Source organism: Myotis lucifugus, unplaced genomic scaffold (genome assembly GCF_000147115.1).
Source record: "Myotis lucifugus unplaced genomic scaffold, Myoluc2.0 scaffold_78, whole genome shotgun sequence".
Lineage (NCBI taxonomy): Eukaryota > Metazoa > Chordata > Mammalia > Chiroptera > Vespertilionidae > Myotis > Myotis lucifugus.
In genome coordinates this window covers 47,024-66,526 of record NW_005871126.1, presented here as the reverse complement: position 1 = coordinate 66,526, position 19,503 = coordinate 47,024, and the positions used below count along the sequence as shown (strand labels likewise).

At 42.1% G+C, this 19,503-nt stretch overlaps 1 protein-coding gene and 1 pseudogene across 2 annotated transcripts in view; one reads left to right on the top strand and one right to left on the bottom strand.

Annotated features, from left to right (window-relative positions):
- The window catches only part of RASSF8 (Ras association domain family member 8), a 65,882-nt gene extending 57,575 nt beyond the window's left edge, over positions 1–8,307 (top strand). For both annotated transcript variants that reach the window (XM_006090640.2, XM_023755503.1), the window contains exons 3-5: positions 176–1,065; positions 3,359–3,503; positions 4,113–8,307. In XM_006090640.2, coding sequence (XP_006090702.1) covers positions 176–1,065; positions 3,359–3,503; positions 4,113–4,234 — 1,157 coding nt within the window. In that variant the 3' untranslated portion in view covers positions 4,235–8,307. The remainder of the gene's footprint in view (positions 1–175; positions 1,066–3,358; positions 3,504–4,112) is intronic.
- An 8,065-nt stretch (positions 8,308–16,372) lies between these two features.
- Positions 16,373–19,307, bottom strand: LOC102417613 (annotated as a pseudogene).
- Positions 19,308–19,503: the final 196 nt, after the last annotated feature.

The window sequence follows — 19,503 nt, the reverse complement described above, 5'->3', positions numbered from 1 at the left end:
TATGTTAAGGAGTTCAGTGTCTTCAAGTGAAAGTTTCAGAGGCAGTGTGGGCTGAACCTTGATGCTAATCAAAAAGAGACAGTTATTGAAGAGCATCATTTATTTCATTATTTTAGCTATCGCATGTGCCATTTTGACGGTTTGTTCATATCTTTATTTTTTTTTTTAAATCTAGGTCGAACTGGAAGGTACACTCTAATAGAAAAATGGAGAGATACTGAGAGACATTTGGCACCTCATGAGAATCCCATCATATCCTTAAACAAATGGGGGCAGTATGCCAGTGACGTGCAGCTTATTTTACGTCGGACAGGGCCGTCTCTCAGTGAGCGGCCCACTTCTGATAGCGTGGCTCGAATTCCTGAGAGAACTTTATACAGGCAGAGTTTGCCCCCCTTAGCCAAACTGAGGCCTCAGGTTGACAAATCCATCAAACGGAGAGAACCTAAGAGGAAATCGTTAACATTTACAGGCGGTGCCAAAGGGTTAATGGACATTTTTGGAAAAGGTAAAGAAACTGAATTTAAGCAAAAAGTGCTGAATAACTGCAGAACAACAGCAGACGAGCTAAAGAAGCTGATCCGCCTGCAGACGGAGAAGCTTCAGTCCATTGAGAAAGAGCTGAAATCAAATGAAATAGAAATACAGTTTTGGGAGCAAAAATATAATTCTAACCTTGAAGAGGAAATTGTCCGCCTGGAGCAAAAGATCAAAAGAAATGATGTAGAAATCGAAGAGGAAGAATTTTGGGAAAATGAATTGCAGATTGAACAGGAAAATGAAAAACAGCTGAAGGATCAGCTTCAAGAAATAAGACAGAAAATAACAGAATGCGAGAGCAAATTAAAGGACTATTTGGCCCAGATCCAGACGATGGAAAACGGTCTTGAGGCAGAAAAATTGCAACGGGAAGTCCAGGAGGCACAAGTCAATGAAGAGGAGGTTAAAGGGAAGATCGGTAAGGTCAAAGGGGAGATTGACGTTCAAGGTCAGCAGAGCCTGAGGCTGGAAAATGGTATTAAAGCTGTGGAAAGATCTCTCGGACAAGCCACCAAACGCTTACAGGTAAGCACATTTTTACAAAGAAAATGATCATCTTTTTAAAAGCATCTATTTTTGACATCTCTGATGAGTGTCCATTTTCTCTTACATTTAAAGTTAGGCACCTACCTTAGTTTATAACTTTATTAGAATTCTTGTGACTTAACCATAAAGCTTAGATGTGAGACGGAACCAAAGAGAGCAGAAGCCACACTGCCCCTTGCTCCAGGGAGGGGCTGTCCCACTGCGGCGGTTGCAGCGGCAGGTAATTGGATATCGGAGAATAGAATCTCAGCTGGAATGGACACTAATGATGCGATAGTGAGTCTCTAGCTTCTTTCAGAGCTAGAGAAACCAACGCCAAAAGAGATTGCCAAGGATTGGTTTACCAAGGATTGTCTGGCCAGTTGGCCGCTTATCTGTGGCTTCTTCATTGTTGCCAACCCCATCTTCTTTCCTGGGGTGAAAATAGTCCCTTCCCTCCTCCCCTCTCCCGTTACTCTCCTTCGCTTTCCTGAGGAGAAGGGCACAGAGGCCCACCTCTGACTTTCCCCTCTCCAGTCTCAGTCTCAGAGCACTTACATTTCTTCACATTTACCCTGGTCACTCAACTTACGTTTCTTGGATATCTGTTCTTGAAAAGACAAGGTGGTGATGTTATGGAAGTTGATGTGAGAAAGACACCATTGATTATAGCATGGCTACTTAAATTCAAACTAAATATTCAGTAAAGCTGTTTACAAGCATTAAGTAAATTTAAGGTTGTTTTTAGTGGAATTTGCCCACATCTCAGGTGCTCGTGTGGAAGCTGCTGTTCAGGGTGCGGTCCATGCAGCTCCTCACACTTGTTAGAAATTCACAATCCACATTATAACAAGATCTCCAGTTAGTACCTGTGCACATTGAAGCTCTAGAGCAGCGGTTCTCAACCTGTGGGTCGCGACCCCTTTGGGGTTGAATGACCCTTTCACAGGAGTCGCCTAAGACCATCGGAAAACACATATATAATTACATACTGTCTTTGTGATTAATCACTATGCTTTAATTATGTTCGATTTGTAACAATGAAAATACATCCTGCGTATCAGATATTTACATTACGATTCATAACAGTAGCAAAATTACAGTTATGAAGTAGCAACGAAAATGATTTTATGGTTGGGGGTCACCACAACATGAGGAACTGTATTAAAGGGTCGCGGCATTAGGAAGGTTGAGAACCACTGCTCTAGAGGAAACGTTAGAGTGTGAACCGTTCCAAAAGCAGAGAAAGCTCAGGTTCCAGGAAGAACCGATGTGCTTTCTCTGACATTAACTATAGAGTGAGAGAGAAAACTACCCCTCCCCCCAATTTTGAAAATCAGGAATTTCTCACTCTGTAGAAGGTTAACCTCCAATGTGCCAGTATTTTACTATTTGGATTCATTTTGACACTTAAGGGCACATTTGGAAATTGTGTTACCTTTGATATTACTTACAGGAAACACTAATTTATGACAATCATTGCTAGTAAATCCCACTACCTAGTGAAAGATACCTAATTCTAGTAAATAGTAACATCTCCAAGTACCTCCTACCCTCAAAGTAAGTAAACAACCACTCTTTCCTCCTGTCTTCCCTGCCCTACCAAAGTCCTCAGGCACCCCCAGCCCAGGTGGGCAGAGAAGGAGAGAAAGAGAAAATCCATTTAAATCACAGAACGCTCTCCTGGCCTTAGACCTTTCCAGCTGTCCAGACTTGATCTCCATTCTTTAGGGCTCTTCATTTCTCAAAACTCCTCCTTCAGAGCTTGAAAACCCCCATAGTGAGAATCCTGTGGGAACCTTGCTTTCCTCCTGCTATGCTACAAATCTCAGTAACGGACCTCATGGGAACTTCAGCAGTTTACAGAAAACAAGAACTCTGACTCTCATGGACCAAAGGGCTATTCATTTTGCAGTCAGTTATGAAGAGGGTGATAGGGCAGTTTCATTGTTAACAGCTTAGCAAGATTGCTGAACGAACTGGAATGGTGGAAATCAGTATTTTATTGATGACAGTTTATAGACCTATCACACTTATTTCATCGGGTACGTAGTGCGTTCCTAGCAGAGGAAAGCATCACATTTAAGAGTCCAGGCTGTCCTTGATTTGCTTATTTTTTGGCCCAGGCCACACAGACAGTGACCTCTGTACCCGTTGTAGCTCTAAGCCAGACTTGTTCAGTGCGCTCCTGTGACGGCGAGCATCCCACCTCAGCCCTGCAGCAGACGGACTGTCACCAGGATGGGTGTCCAGTACTGACCCTCCAATCAATAACACTCTCATTTCTCTCTAGGACAAAGAACAGGAACTGGAGCAGCTGACTAAAGAGCTGCGGCAAGTCAATCTCCAGCAGTTTATCCAGCAGACGGGGACGAAAGTGACCGTTTTGCCAGCGGAGCCCATTGAAGTAGAGGCCTCACACATAGACATAGAACGGGGTAAGATGTGGAGAAATCTGTTTTTCACGTTATTCTCACCTGTTAACTATGCATAAACATTTGGCATTCAGTAAGTGTGTTATCCTAACCATTCCAAGCTAATTCTCTTGGGCCATTTTTAATTTTTTTTTTATGTACTTACTGTTTCTGGGGAAAATCAATAGTATTTAGGTTATTTATTTACGTAAGTGAGCATGAAATTACCAGATCTTACATTCTTTTCCTGAAGTATGTATGAGTCAGAGTCTATTTGAGTTTTAGCTTCTCTCTGTTCCTAATGCCCCTTCTTCCTCTCCTAAAATTAATGAATTTGACCTGATATTTAAAAGACACTTCTAAATCAGTATATGTATGTGGTCTGAGTAGCCAAGAAAGAGAAGCAAAGTGCTCACCTTCTTTAAAAGATCAGTAACTGCTCAAATCACTGAAAACTCGGTGTATCAGCTGAGAGGGGCAAGCAGAGTTAGCCTGTCACCCCAGTACCCACAGCGGATTGTAATTGCCTCTGTATGTTCTTTGATTCCTGGTGGCAGGAAGAGTTCTGATTGTTCATATTGCTAAGTACTCAGGTTGATGAGCACACCCGATGACTCTTTGTTTCCTGTTTAGAGGCAGCATTCCAGTCTGGCTCCCTGAAGCGGCCTGGTTCATCTCGGCAACTCCCCACTAATCTTCGGATTCTGCAGAATCCTATCTCATCTGGTTTTAATCCTGAAGGCATATATGTATAACAGTATCTGTCTTTGGGCGAGAGACCCAATAAAGGTACCACGGACAGTACAGATTCTTCCTTTGATTTGTGCCAATGACAAACAGAGATGTATTTCACAAGCCACCATGTCTTTTCCTGTCCTAAATTGCATACCACTTGGAGCCATACCCTGTGCACTGATGCTAAAGAACAAAGAAACTCTTTCCACACATGAACAGTGTTGACATTTTTATCCAGCAGCTGTAATGCAAAGCCTTCATTTTTATGTGTAGCCTTTTGAGAGCATTAGGAAAGTATTATTCTGTGTGTATACATAAAAAAAAAAGTGACTTAAGAGTGAAGAGAAGTATGTGACTGGCTTAGTTTAATTTATTCCATGTAATCAATTAATGTGTGAATGTTAGTGTTTTACTGTTTTTTATTAATACTTACCTTGTGACCGAATTACATTACATACTTGTGATTATGACTGTGTGCATGTGGCCAGGCTCCCCCCGTAGAATGCTGATTTACAAGTGTCAGAGTGTGCTCCACCATCGCAACAAACTCCAAGAGAACCCACTTGGATTGACTTTGTGACTTGTCCTAGCCATTGCTTAATTGGTTGAAATAATTCAGCATTTCTTTTTAATCTGGAGTTTAATATTTTTTCTTTACAATGTTTTCAGTACATGAAGGACCACATACCAGAACAGAAATATTTTCGTGAGGTAACTTGTACGTTTAAAAGGTGTGCAGTGCTTCCGACACTGTAGGACAGAGTCGGGAATGCTGAATATCTCTTCAAACAGGCAAGGGGGTTCCTGCTACATTATGTTATGCCCCTGCCCCGCCTTATCCTTTTACTCTCATGGATCCTCAGAATTGCCATAATATATAAGTTAGAGATATCTGAGGACCAGGTCAGTCTACTTTAGGAAGATTGCTTTAAGTGATGTATTTTTTAAATGGCCCACTTCCTTATTGTAGTCTTCCGGTGTAAGCGCCCGTGGGGAAGGTATTACTTGCACATCATTTCCTCTGTACGTTGTAGACTATTGCAATTTCTCCAGTCACTTAGAGATCGAGAAAGTGGGTTGGAGTTAGGTACTTTTTACCAAGGAAATAAAGTTAAATTCAGTGTTTGTTTTCATTTTTGAGCTTGACTTTTATAGGACGTTAATCTCCATTTGTACATATATTTTTTTATTTATGAAACCAAAAACGAGTCAGCACCCCTCTCATGAGTAGTGATTAACTTAAGACTCACAAGTAATATCTAAATGGATGTGGTCAGATACCTCTTAGCCATTTTTACATTCCCTCTGATATCATTAAGATCTTTTTCTGAAATTTCTAGTTTTTAATTCTGAGGAAAATACATCTCTCAATTTCTTACATGTAACAAAGTAACAATGGATTAGTATATTAATGCCATGGTAACAATAAAAAGATGTAAGTTATAGCTTATGCATGCGGGCAACTTTGGATGTTTTAAATGCATTTCACTTATTTTTGGTTTAATGAATGCTGAGAATGCTGCTATATTTAGGTTTCCAGTGGAAAATTCTAAGAATGGCTATGAAAATATATAGAAGCTTCTAGAGAACTGAAAGTAAAATGCAGAATTGCCTTTTCTAGTCCAGCTAAATGGCAGACCTCAACTAAAGGTATTACTTTCTTTGGGTTCTTGAGTTGACCTTGCCATTATACTATTTTGCAAATGATTTGAGAAATAACTGATTCTTACCTAAATAACCACAATCTATACACATTTGCTCTCAATTTATAAATAGTTATTTCATATTTACATATGATTGAAAATTATGAGAATCAAAAAATCAAAGTAATTTGTAGATTTTGTGACAGTAATGATTTATGTATGCCCGATATATGCCTTATTTTTAAAGGGTTCCATCCTATACTAAGAGTCATTTTGTTGTTATCCAGAGAAATTGTGATCTTATTCACAAAGAAAAATATTTTTATAAATTGATTACATTCTATTTAAATAAAAATGTTAAAAGATATGTTAAATTTTGCAATTATAAATTGTAAAGATGCTTGGCATGCCATGAGAAACACAGAGTCAACACCAAATTAATTGTTATAAATTCTTATCAGCAGTAATCTAATAATTCTCAAGAGAGGCTGGCAGCATCCTTCCACCTTGCAGTGGTCCTGGGTTCCCCAGCCTTGCATCATGGCAGCCTCTCTGATAACTTCATCTGAGTTCTCAGTAATCTCTACAAATCTCTGCCAAGTAATCTCTACAAATCTAATTACAGATAAAAATATTTCCTCGACGAGAAGAGGTAAAAACATGAATTTGATGAATGCATTAAGCAGCTGTGCTTTTTAATCAGTTATAGTACCTCTGGGAGCACACCTCTAGGAATATTTTCTAAGTCTGTTTTTAAAATAGTGCAAAGAAAACCCATTTCCCTAGAACATCTTAAAAAATACTTCAGTTGTTCCTAATCATTTTTATCCATTGCGAATACAAATTAGATTAAGTGCCACATCTTTGGATACATCTTTGTATAAACCACATCGTTGGTGGGGGCTGGGCAATAGTATACAAAAATACCAAATATAAAATTTTGAATCTGGGGAATATTCAGGTTCTAAATACTAAATTAGATGACAAGTTCTTTGTTATTTACTGCAAGTTCTTTTATTGCAGTTTTCTATAAGTATTAAGTACATTAGAAGGTAAGTTTTTTTTTACCAAGGAATAATTTGAAATAGCATTAGTACATATATGACCCTTTAAGCATCTGCCGTCCTCAGAATGATCTGTAGTGGGCTGCCAGAGTCCTTTTGTCTTTCTTAGGAGATACTTTGGCTTGTTAGCATTTTTTTTTTTTTGTCTTGATGCACAGAGAATTTACATGTGAGAGACTTCCGTTGGTATTAATAGGAGTTACCCATTCAATTCCCCCAGTCATCACTGAACTAACCATCAGTTCTCATACTTCAAATTAGTCATAGTCATACACTAGAGCTTAGACAACACTGACACAGTAAAAATATAGGATGACACGAAATGTGAATTTTAACAGTGTTCAAGAAGAACAAATAAGCATTTGCTTCCAGAGCATACATTTTTTACCTGCATTAAAAGAAAATTTTCCAAAAAAAAATTTTCTTTGTGAATAAGAGCAAAACAGTCCTAACAAAAAAAGGAATTGTATTAAAGCCTTTTCTGTGAATGTCTTTCCAAATTAAACTATAATAATGGATTGAGGAAATAATAAGGAAAAAGCAAAAACTCTTGATTTCAGGTATGCAGAGGGTGCGGGCAGATGGGCAGTTCCTGTGTGCATTGCCTTTGAAAAATTGGGCCTTAATTTATATGTAAATAGCAATGCTGTGTTCACATCCCCCTTCTACCTACTAAGTTGTCTTTATTAGTCTCTATTGTGTAAAATTTCACTCATAAGTATTACTTTTGTATTATGTCCATTTTTTAATTGCATGTTTATACTCTTTGCTACAGTATTGTTGAGTTTTGGGTAAAGGCCATCAGCTGTATGGAGAAGACAGAACAATCACTATTTATTCAGAATTGCTGCTTTACATTTCCAGAAGAGCTTTCGATGCCAGGACAGTGGCCGCTGGAAAGCTGCAGGAGCTCTATTCCAATGCATTTTATATATTTTTAGAAACCAAATAAATGCAGATAACTATTTAGTATACTAATTATATTAAACCAGCAGAAATATAAAGGCAATAAAGTATATACATATATATATATGGGGGGAAGGGAAAGATTAAAAAATAGGTTTACAACCAGACACGGTGATAGCCCTAAGTGTATTTCTCAATTTGTCTTTCTTTATTGACCCCAGAAGGATTTGAGTTGCTGCAGCTTTAAACAGAAAATCACCGCGCGTTCACTAATTGTGGACACATAAATATGCTTTTAGTACTGCTTTGCTTATGTACAAATAAAATATCTGTAGTCTGTGTATTATATGTAATTATTCTTTTCTTTTGACTTCCACTTCAAAGTGTATATTTTCTGATTATTATCATGAGCTGTAAAACAAAAGATCAATATCTGATATTCTCCCAAGTAATAAATTTTCAGGATTCATTGGGGCATTACATTGCTGACTTGTTTCTTATGTGTTTAATATTTTAAAATATAATTTTATTTCCTTTAAAAGATTCCAAAGACAGTCTGCATATCAGTAACACAAAATTACATTTTCCTAAAAGTAATATTAATATAACTAAAAAATTATCTATTGCTGAAAAAGTAGCTGTTTCATCCAAGTGAAACTGAATTAAGAAACTAAATGCCTCCCTTTTATTTCAAAAGTAAAAGAAAAAATTCTTGTCACTGAAGCTCTGTATTCCCAGATCTTCAAAACCATAAGGGAGAGGAAGAGAACTAACACTTCAGTACCTACTGGGTGGGGGTACAATAGGAGGGACATTCAGCCCCCCCCACCAGGGAACTTTCCCAAATCACACAGCTGAGTAGTAGTTTACATGGCATTGAATTTGTACCTTTGAGACACCAGAGTGCTTTCTTGTATTCTATGATAAAGCTGCATACGCTTACCAGTGCCCATTTTCTGCACTTAATCTCTCTCTAACGTGGAAGTATGTAAATTGTCATTTATATGTGTGTGTGTTTTGATTCTCACCCAAGGATATGTTTATTGATTTTTTAGAGAGAGGAAGGGTGAGAGAAACATCAGTGTGAGAAACATCAATTGGTTGCCTTTCATATGTGCCCCAACCAGGGACAGAACCTGCAACCTAGATATGTGCCCTGACCTGGAATCAAACCCCAAACCTTTTGGTGTACGGGATGATGTTCCAACCTACTGAGCCACCAACCAGGGCATCATTTATATAGTTTTTAACAGAAGTTAGATCTTGATCAAGAAATTATATATATGAATAATAGTTATAAAAGCAAAGGTTAAATGAGAAACTTAACATAATTCAAAATATTTTATGTCCTAGCTGGGGGGACTTGTAGAATTTGAATTACTCTTCCTGTCCTCTTAGGTCTTATGTTTTGTTAATGGCAGAGGAAGAAATAAAAACTGTTCACTTGACGCTTCCCATGCTGCCCGCTCCACATATTTGTGCTGCCAAGGGAGTCCTATGAAATGGGCACCACACACAGCTCCTTCATGCTTCCTGCAGACATGAGCCTATTGTTGGCCAGGCACTGGACTGGAATTAACATGATTTCCTTTGCACCTCAAGGCATTACAGTCTAATGAGTACTGTTAAAGGAACCAGAGCAGAGTGCCACGGAAACACACCAGGAGGGTTCTACCCCAGTTGGTGTTGGCAAACCCTAGAGAGGGATGTGAGCCAGGGAGTGCTCTCTGGAACAAACTAGAAGATGCAAAGATGAGCCTGTGAGGCTGACCAGACGGTTAAGGGCCAGGGAAGGCTGGTAGGTAGGCAGATACATCATGAAGAGCCGGTTGCCATGGTGAGGATCTTTCACTTTATCCTGAATGCCATGGAAGACTTAAATATGGTAATGAAATATGGGTTAGCACAGCAATTTTCAACCTTTTTCATCTCATGGCACATAAAAACTAATTACTAAAATTCTGTAGCACACCCAAAAACTATGTTTTTTGCCAAACTGACCAAAAAATAAAAAGTATAATTTTGATTCATTCACGCCAGATGGCAAGTGTGTTAGCTGTTGTCATTTTTTTTTTGACATTCTAAAGGAAAAGAGGTCCATGCCCCTGACTAAATAGTCAGGTATTGCATGTTTAAAAATTCTTGTGCCACACTGCTTGTAAATCACTGTAGTAACCTGAACTAAGAAAGCAGCTGTTGGCTTTTATTCGATAACAATTTTTTTGAGCATCTACTTTGTGCTTGAAGAAGACAAAAACCAAAAAGGTTGTAGATATCCTAAGTAGACAGTAACAAAAAGTCTTGGTGTTAAAATGGTGGGGGCAAAATAGAAGAACTGAAGAAACCCCAGGTGTTTGACAGCTATCCACAGCCTCAAGAGGCTGGTAGGGACGGTACTGGGGGTCTCTGGACGAGTAGTCACACTCTGTTCCATGTGCTGGGGGCCGGGAGGGGCTCTCCCCTTGTGGAGAGCTCCTGCAGTCTTTCCTGCAAGAATAGCATGGATTTGAAAGGCTCTTGGCAGCACCAGGATTACTCAGCCTTTGGTATGCTGGAATTGTACTCGACTTTGTGTTTGATATCAACCACTGTCACTCACCTGCCATGAGGAGGTGTCCAGAATGATTGAAGGATTTGACCATGGTCCAGAATGAAAGGAAGTGAAAAGGGTGGACCATTCACATCGTCTCTGTCTATGCCAAGCCAATATATGAAAGTTTCCCGTAACAGCTGGCAGTGTGAAAGTCAAACAAATGAAGCGGAATACTTAGTAAGAAATGATTTTTTTTAATATATATATATATATATTTTATTGATTTTTTACAGAGAGGTAGGGAGAGGGATAGAGAGAAACATCGATGAGAGAGAAACATCGATCAGCTGCCTCCTGCACACCCCCTACTGGGGATGTGCCTGCAACCAAAGTACATGCCCTTGACTGGAATCAAACCTGGGACCCTTCAGTCCGCAGGCCAATGCTCTATCCACTGAGCCAAACCAGTTAGGGCAACAAATGCTTTTTAAAAAAATATTTTTATATTGATTTCAGAGAGGAAGGGAGCGGGAGAGAGAGCTAGAAACATCAATGATGAGAATCATTGATCAGCTGCCTCCTCCATGCCCCGCACTGGGGATTGAGCCCATAACTCAGGCAGGTCCCCTGACTGGAAATCGAATCATGACCTCCTGGTTCATAATGGGTTGACGCTCAACCACTGAGTCACGCTGGCCGGGCACAAATGATATTTTTAAAACAAAATAAATTATAGGTACTCTAAGCATAGGACACAATGAGCTAAGATGCTGTGTGGCAGCAAGCATCTCACAACAGGAGGCTGAGGAGAGCAGGGGTGTGTGCAGGATGTACACAAGGAGCCACCCCCCACCCCCAGCCAAGAGGACACAGGAGGCACCCACCCAGCCGATAGGACTTGTGGCACCCTGACCCCTGCCCCAACACAGCCTGCATCAGAACCCTCAAAGACTGTACTGGAATTGAGCCAAAATAGATTTCCTTGTAATTTCCAACTGTTAAGACCGCACAGAAGAAACAGTTCCTCAGCAATATGACAGCCCTTGAGCTATCGGAAGACATCTATTATATCCCCAAGAATTCTCGTTCCCAGGCTCAATATTCCCAATTCCTTCTGATAGTGTTGTTTCCAGTCTCCCCTCTCCCGAGTGTGCTGCAGGCCGCTGCTGAGCGTGGCACCAGCACTGAGCACAAAGCTCCGTTGAGATTGGATCAGGTCCACGCTGAGGAACTTGATTCACTTGTTGCACAGCCTGAAACTCCGTGGGTTGGGAGGGTGGGTGGCTGGTTGGTTATTTTTTTTTTCAAACCTCACTCACTTTTGAATCTGATTTGTTCACTAAAATCCTGTCTTTTTCACATTCTGCTGTCATTGAAATCTTTCCTAATTTGTATAGGTGCTTATCATCTCTAAACCCTTTGAAAGTAATAAATCCCAGATGGAAGACGCGAGCTTTAATGTCAGATCAATAATGAGTTTAATTTTGCCGAGGGACAGCGCTACAGGAGCACACGCGGGGTGAGTGAGAAAATTAGAAAAGGCTCCACGGAGGAATTAGAAAAGGCTCCACGGAGGAGCTGTATTCAGCTTCATCGTATCTATGGAATGCCTCCTATGTGGTGGACACCGGAGATACAGCGGTGAGCAAAACAAGACCAAATTCTCTGTCCACGTGGAGCTCCTATTTGAGAGGGAAAAATGGGAACAGAGAAAAATATATAGCATTTTGTATTGTGGTAAGTGCTAAGGAGAAAAATATTAAGCAACAAAGAGCAGCAGCAAGTGCCGAAGTGGAGGGGACGATTGCAAGTTTATAAAGGTGAGTTAGGGAGGCCGCTCTTAAAAGGTGACATGGGAGTGAAGACCTGAAGGAAGCGCCTGCAGAAATGTAAGGGAGCTCTCTGGACACAGCCCATGTTGCTTTGACAAAAAAAATAAAAAAGGTTTGGAAGGCCTGGCTTCCTGTTTCCAAGCAACTGACTCAGAATGCACAGGCTTTTTCCTGGCTGTGAGCCAGTAACCCCTCCTCCCAATTACTCAATCCATCCATCTTCTCAGATCAAATAACGTGAAGAGAGGGGACATTTTAAAGATATTAAATTTTTTGTCTGAATCGAATTACCCTTAATCCTTCCCAAATTAAAATTAAATTCAGAGGGAAAATGCCCTTCTCTCAAACTTGATCTACCCTATTTTCCAAAGTCATGGCTATAGGAATATCTCTAGGTCTAAAGATGCTTTACTTTGTGAGACATCCCCTCCCAATTTAATGCAGCTTTAAAACAAAGATAACTATTTTTCAATTCAAGATCCTAAATAAAACAAGCCGTTGTCAGGTACTCTACTATATAATGCTCAATGTTGCAGTCTATGAAAGGGATCTGTGACTTGAGGTCCATGGACTCCGAGGCTCCTTGCATAGAAACTCCCACTATGGACGTTTGGAAGGTCGCAGAAACGTAGAGAGTGCACTGAGTAGGGATAAGACGAGGAAGGAGTGACAGGGGATGGGACCTATTGTGAAGAACCTTCAGTTTCATCTAGGAGGCAATGGAGAACCAAACAAGGTCAAAAGACCCTTAAGATTAGCGTTGCTTTTGACAAAGCATACTGTAGCCACGTTGCAGTGATTGGGCTGCGGTTAGAGGAGATTACTTCTAGGAGTCCCACGGGGAGGCGCTGTAATAGACCTGCATAATTACCCTCTGTGAAAACTGTCCTGATCTTCCGTCCCCTCCAAACTCTCCTCCATTGTCAACTCTTCATTTTGTGTCATCATTTTTCGCTGAGCATGTGTCTAACATAGCCCATGAGAAAACACCAGATGGGCCTAAGCAGAGAAGTTCTATACCAGGGGTGGGCAACCCCTGGCACGCATGCCAAACATAGCACACCAGGAACTTTTGCTGGCACGCGAAACCCTCCCTTATAATCTTCCATTTACAAATTTTTCTTAATATCGACTTTTTTATTTTTCAGGTAAATTCAGTGTAGGTGCATCTTAGATAAATAAATAATTTTACATAACAAGTATCTTAAAGACCATAGACATGGATTGACGAGAGAGGGGAAGAGCAATTTCTAGGCCTCTGCCTTAACTCTCCCTGCCTTCCTAGATCCGACCAGTGTTTTGGTTTCACTCACATACGCTTGTGAATCTTTGTTCTCAGTGATGAATTTTGTTAAGTCTTGTAATAGGAATAGCCTGACGGAGGAAAGTAGTAGCTCGTGCATATCTCTGAAGATCACGAAATATGAACCTGATGTCAAATCTCTGTCATCAGTGATGCAGCAGCCAAAGTCCAACTGATAATATCAAACGGAGTCATAGAGTTTTCTGTCGGACTCTCAATGTACATGTATACATTAAAAAATAAATGTATTTTTCATCATCATATACTGTGTTTCTGTCGCTTGAATGAATTTTATTATTTCTTCAAGGTTGTTCACATATGTACACCTTAAGAGATATCAAGTAGGCATAACATGTTCTCAAAAAATTAGGGTTGGCACGCAGAAGAATTTTGAGTCAGAGATTTTGCTGGTTTTGGCACACACTCACAAAAAGGTTGCCCACCCCTGTTCTAGACTGGTGTGCAAGGACAAATACAGAGGGAGTGCCCAAATGATGGCACAGCAAAAATCCCAGAGCCTGGCATCTGGCTTAAGGCCCAGTCAAGTAGACACATATAAGTAACTATCACACTATGTATGTACCAATGTATGTGTATATATTTGTGTATGTGTATATATCTATATATGCATTATGTTATGTACATAACATTTAGATTGTAATGTCTATAATAGCCACCAAATAAAAACCTTTCTTCTTATTGAACACCACTGTGCATAGTCTCTGGAATGCTTAAATAAACCACCGGAATGGCCATATTGCCATTGCTAGTTGACCATAGCACTCATGACAAGAGCTTCAACACCAAATAAACTTAAAGAGTTAGAAAAAACATAGTGGATCAGCACTTTACAGGGTCCTCTCCGTGCAAGTGCCCCTGGAAGGCTCCCCTCTGCAACCTGGCAAATGGAACTTGGAATGGAGCTATGAAAGTCCGGGCAAGCTCTTGAAAATCTGTTTTATAGGAACCGGCTCACTTAGAACTGTTTAACACTCCATGGCCTGTTGCCTTGACAGTTTCTTTATGACACAGCAAATCAGAGAGAATGCTTCCAAACCAGATTGTCACTTTTTTACAGTTGCTGTTACCTCAAGGTTATATCCATGATTCTTTTAACTAGACAGACATTTGGTATTGGGGTGGGCGGGGTCTGTTTAGGGCACTAGGATGCTGGTGGACATCCTTCTGAAATTCTACCACTTTGTGTTGTCTTTGATGGACACGGGATCCACTGGGAAAGGAGGTAGCTAGAGGATGAGGCAAGTTTTGCACATGTCCTGTTGCGATCTGGTAGGATCTGCACTGAGATGTTCAGGAAGCATGTGAGCATGCAGATTTGAAGCTTAAGAAGGACACAGAGCTGAAGATGGACATACAGAAACTATTTGTACCAAAACAATAGTTAAACATTCAGAAGAAACACCCCTCTCCCCCCAAAATATGTGTGAATATATTTTAAAATAAAGAAGAGGTAAATTTTCTCAGGGAGAAGTGTAAACACGTGTTACTCAGTACAGTCAGAGGACCGGCAGTCTTGGTGTCACTGGGAGTGGCCATAAGTGCGGAGTCCCAGGTCCCACCCTGGACTTAATGAGAATTTGTATTTTGGCAAGGTCCTCGCATTATTCATCTGCACATTCAAGTTGCAGGAGTGCTGGAGGGCACCGGGAAGAGGGCCGGCGACAGCAACTGGACAGACCTCTGCCTTTCCAGGCTGACAGAGGAGACCACAGAGGGAGACCATGAGGAATCCACAGAAATCTAGGGAGAAGGGCCAATTAAAAGCAGGCGCATAGAACACCACACAGAATTGCATTTAGCTTACAGGGTGCTAGGAGGATACATGTAACCAATGTCTTTTCCTTTTCAGTCTCTTTCGCTTTCATTTTTTAGCAACTCCAGGTTTTCTAGAGAATATGGACAGTATCACCCTTCCCTGCTCCTCTGGCCTCCAGCCCCATGAGGGGAAAAGAGCATCACGTATCTGGACTCTCCTTACCTCTTGGGATGGCAAATTGCTAATGTGTATGTGTGAGCGATTTTGGGTGGCGAGTGAAGAGAAGTTTGAGACATGAGTAGACTGCTCTGCAAAGGATCTTTATGTTCTAAAGGTAACAAGCCAGCAAAACAAAGGGCAAATTGGACTTGAGGAGCATGGGTTAGGATGTGTACAAGTCTACTGGTATAGGAGGGAACCAATCAATCTCTCACTTCCTCTCTAAAACTCAATAAAAACATATCCTTGGGTGGGGATTAAAACCAAAAATTGAGGCCGAAAACCAAGGTGGCGGCATAGGTAAACACCGGAGATTGCTGCCTCGCACAACCACTTCAAAATACAACTACAAGACATCATCCAGAAACACAGGAAGGCTGGCTGAGTGGAAATTCTACAGCTAGAAGGAAAGAGAAAAGCATACCAAGACTCAGAGGAGGTGCGGTGGCAGAAGTAAAATACAGAGGTGTGGAGGTGCATGCGGAGAGGGCTGGCGGCTGAGGACACAATTGTCTTTTTTTTGGGGGGGGGGGTAGCAAAAATAGCTTTTATTTATAATTTACAGTTTCACAAGTGAAAATCATACATTTTTATACATAACAATTTCGTTTTGTTAAATTTGCACACATCTACAGAACTTTCACACAAGCACCGGAAACTGTGCAGGCAGTGGGCTATGCAAATACGAAAATGTATTTATTAACCAAATGATAGCTGAAGGCCCTGCCTCAGCTAGACCATTTCTACAGAGAGTTCTATATATACATAAAAAAAATTCTTCACCTAGATCCAAACAGCAGCTTTTTTAAAAAAAAAAAAAGAAAAACATACTTTTCTCATTTTATTTAAACTGACTCAACTGTATCATTTTCTGTTTTCATTTAATGGACCTGGTGCAGGGGTCACCCGTACCCTCCGGAACCTAAGAAGGGGAGGGGCTTGCTCAGGCCACGTGACTGGGCACTTCCCATCTTTGCCTGGAGAGGAAGGGGGCTGATGTTGAGAGCCCCAGACAGGCCGGGCCCTTGCTGATGGCCTCCCGCTAGGTGCCCGCGCCCCCCTCCTACGGCTAAAGCCCACGTCTCGGGAGCAGCTCCGAGAGGCTCTTCTCCACTCAACGGGTGTTGCTGTGCTGTCCTCTGTACAAGCTGGTGGGGCATCAATTTGTTCTTCCTTAACTTTGGGACTGTCACGGGGCTCCTGCGATTCATTTTTGACAGTGTTCAACATAATGTTCCAAGGGTTTTCAAATGGGGTCTTGCTGGGAGATGGTGTACAATCAAATGAAGATGTATTTTGGTCATCTTCATAACATGATGGATGATAAGTCTCTCCATCCACTCTAATGGCATTCTTTAAATGCCACTCCTCCTCTTCTTCATCCCAGTATTGTTCAAATTGTTCTTGACAGATTTCGCAACTCTCCACTGCTCCAGCTGGCCCTGCCGGCACACTTCGGAACTCCTTTTCTTTAGCAGCTTCCTGAGTTTTGAGCACAACTTCTTCATGCACCTTTTCAAAAAACTGGCTCTTTGCACGTTCTTCCAAATCAGCTATTCCCTCACATTCTATCCAGTCTGCTGAACTGTTGTACCAACGTCTATGAGTAACTTTTCTGCTAGCGCCTTTTTCAGTTCTATTTTGCCGATAATGCCAGTCCAAGTGATCTGCGTATACGTCTGCCTGTGATGTTGTAAACCTCATTCCACAAGAGGAACACTGAATACCAGTGTACAGTCGATTTATAACACTCTCATAACGTTGTTTTAACTCTCCGGTTGTAAAATTGGTAAGATCTGGAACATCTCGATCTTCATTTTGACCTTCCTCCTCTTCAGCGGGAGGCTGAGCGGCAACTTCATTGACTCGTGTTGTCGCTGAATCAGGCTGGGACAATTTGAGAATTCCTGCTTTTAGCAGTTTTGAAAATAATTCGTTGACATCCACCTGACTGAGGTGATTATCGGGATCTGCCTTAGGAAGAGCTCCTGAAGGATTCTGAACAAATGCTCCAGGATTTGGTGGATGAACTGGTAAAAATTGTTGTCCCTGGCCAAATGGTACTGGCTGAGCAACGCCAGTCAGAACCTGTGGAGATGCCTGAATGTTTCCTACTGTTCTCGGAGCAGGTAAATTGCCAAAGTTTCCACATTGAGGGCTCTGAAGATTCTTTTCATCAAAAGAGTACCCAGAAGCTCTGCTAAGGGGATTTGAGAAACTCTGGTTCCCAGGGCCATGTGGTCCATTAAAATTGGGTCCTTGAGGCAAATCAAATATTTGTTTGTGTCTTTGGATTTGCAGTCCTTGGGATGGGGCATTAAAAGTATGGCCGGGTGGCTCACGATATGGACCAGTCTGATGGAAAGAAACGCATTCGTTTCTTAGTGAAGGATGATTGTCAAATCGTGCGCCTTGAACACCAAGGGGAGCGTCAAACCTTGATGCTTGCTGGTGTTGTGGACCATCAAATCTTTGAGGAACACCATCAAATCTTGGTTGAACCTGCTGTCCAGGTGGTCCATCAAATCTCTGTGGGCCTGGCTGACCAGTTCTTTCAAATCTAGGGCCTGGGTGGCCATGTAATCCATCAAATCTTGGTAAGAGTGAGGGCTGACCTGGCTGCCCATCAGACCTGAAAGCGTGACAACCTTTCCATCTTGGACCACCTTGACGCAGAGGCCCTTCAAGTCTCAGTCCACCTCCTGGTACAGGACGCTCAAACCTCATTCCACCTCCTTGTTGGACTAAAGGTCCCTCAAGCCTGATCCCAACCCCTGGTGGACCATGTGGACCTTCAAACCTAAGGTTTCCACCAAGTGCATTATGTTGTCCTTCAAACCTCAGACCAGCTACTGACTGACCATGGGGGCCCTCAAACCTCATTCCGACTCCCTGCCGTAGCAAAGGGCCCTCAAATCTGATCTCACCTGCTGGCTGACCGTGAGGCCCATCAAACCTCCTTGCAGCTCCTGATGGACCATGACCCCCCTCAAATCTATGTCCACTTACAGGCTGACCTCCGGGATTATCAAATCTAAGCCCACCCACAGGCTGACCGTGAGGTCCCTCAAACCTCAGACTTCCCACAGGTTGACCCCGATGTCCCTCAAACCTGAGCCCACCCACAGGCTGACTGGTAGTTTCTTGCGGCCGTTCCTCTTCAGTCTTTTTTCTTCGCTTTGGATCACGAACATCCTGTTCAGCGCTTCTCTTAGCATTTCTTCCTTCCCTGGAAGGTGGCTTAAAGTCTTGCATGTGTGACTGCTTACACCCAGAGTGGCGAATCTTTCCAGCTGAAGGCTCTTCAGGCGATTTATTGAGAAATGTAGGAGTCACATGGATGCTAGATGTATTCCCATTGGGGGGTAGAGGTCGAATAGGCCAAGCAGGATCTAATGAATTGACTCTGACATCCAGGGCATAAAGTTCCTTCAATGGGAATATCTCATTCCATGTGGAACGTAACTTAAATAGACGTTTTCTAGTATTTGCATCCACCTTTTCAAACACACAAATAAATGTTGCAACTAGATTTGTAGCAAAGGCAGCGAGGTACTCTCGCCCAACGTTTTTCACGATAGAATCCATAAGGTACAGAACAGGAAGCTTCTCTGAGGAAGGAGCCTTGGCGATTCGGGCCTCGATGAGAGAGACGATCTCCTTGGCGAAGGGCAGGTTCTCCTCGGCTACCATGGTCAGCATATTGATGTGCGGTTTGCTATTGAAGGTCAGGTCTTGGAGGGATGACTGATACTCCCGACAGGCGTCCTCCCGGGCCCCCGCGGGACCAGCCTGGGCCAGCGTTGGCTCTGACATTGTGCCGGGGCCGCAGCTGCAGCCTCTGGACAACCGCCTCCCTCCGGACCGCGCTTCCTCTCTCCGGCTCCGGCCTCACCACGTGCTGACCGCGGAGGGGTGTTGGGGGACGACACAGGGGGGCGGGGGGACCCCGGTAGGCAACGCCGCCTTCTCACGGGTGATCTCCGTCCACTTCCTGCGGCCTCAGGAGCCT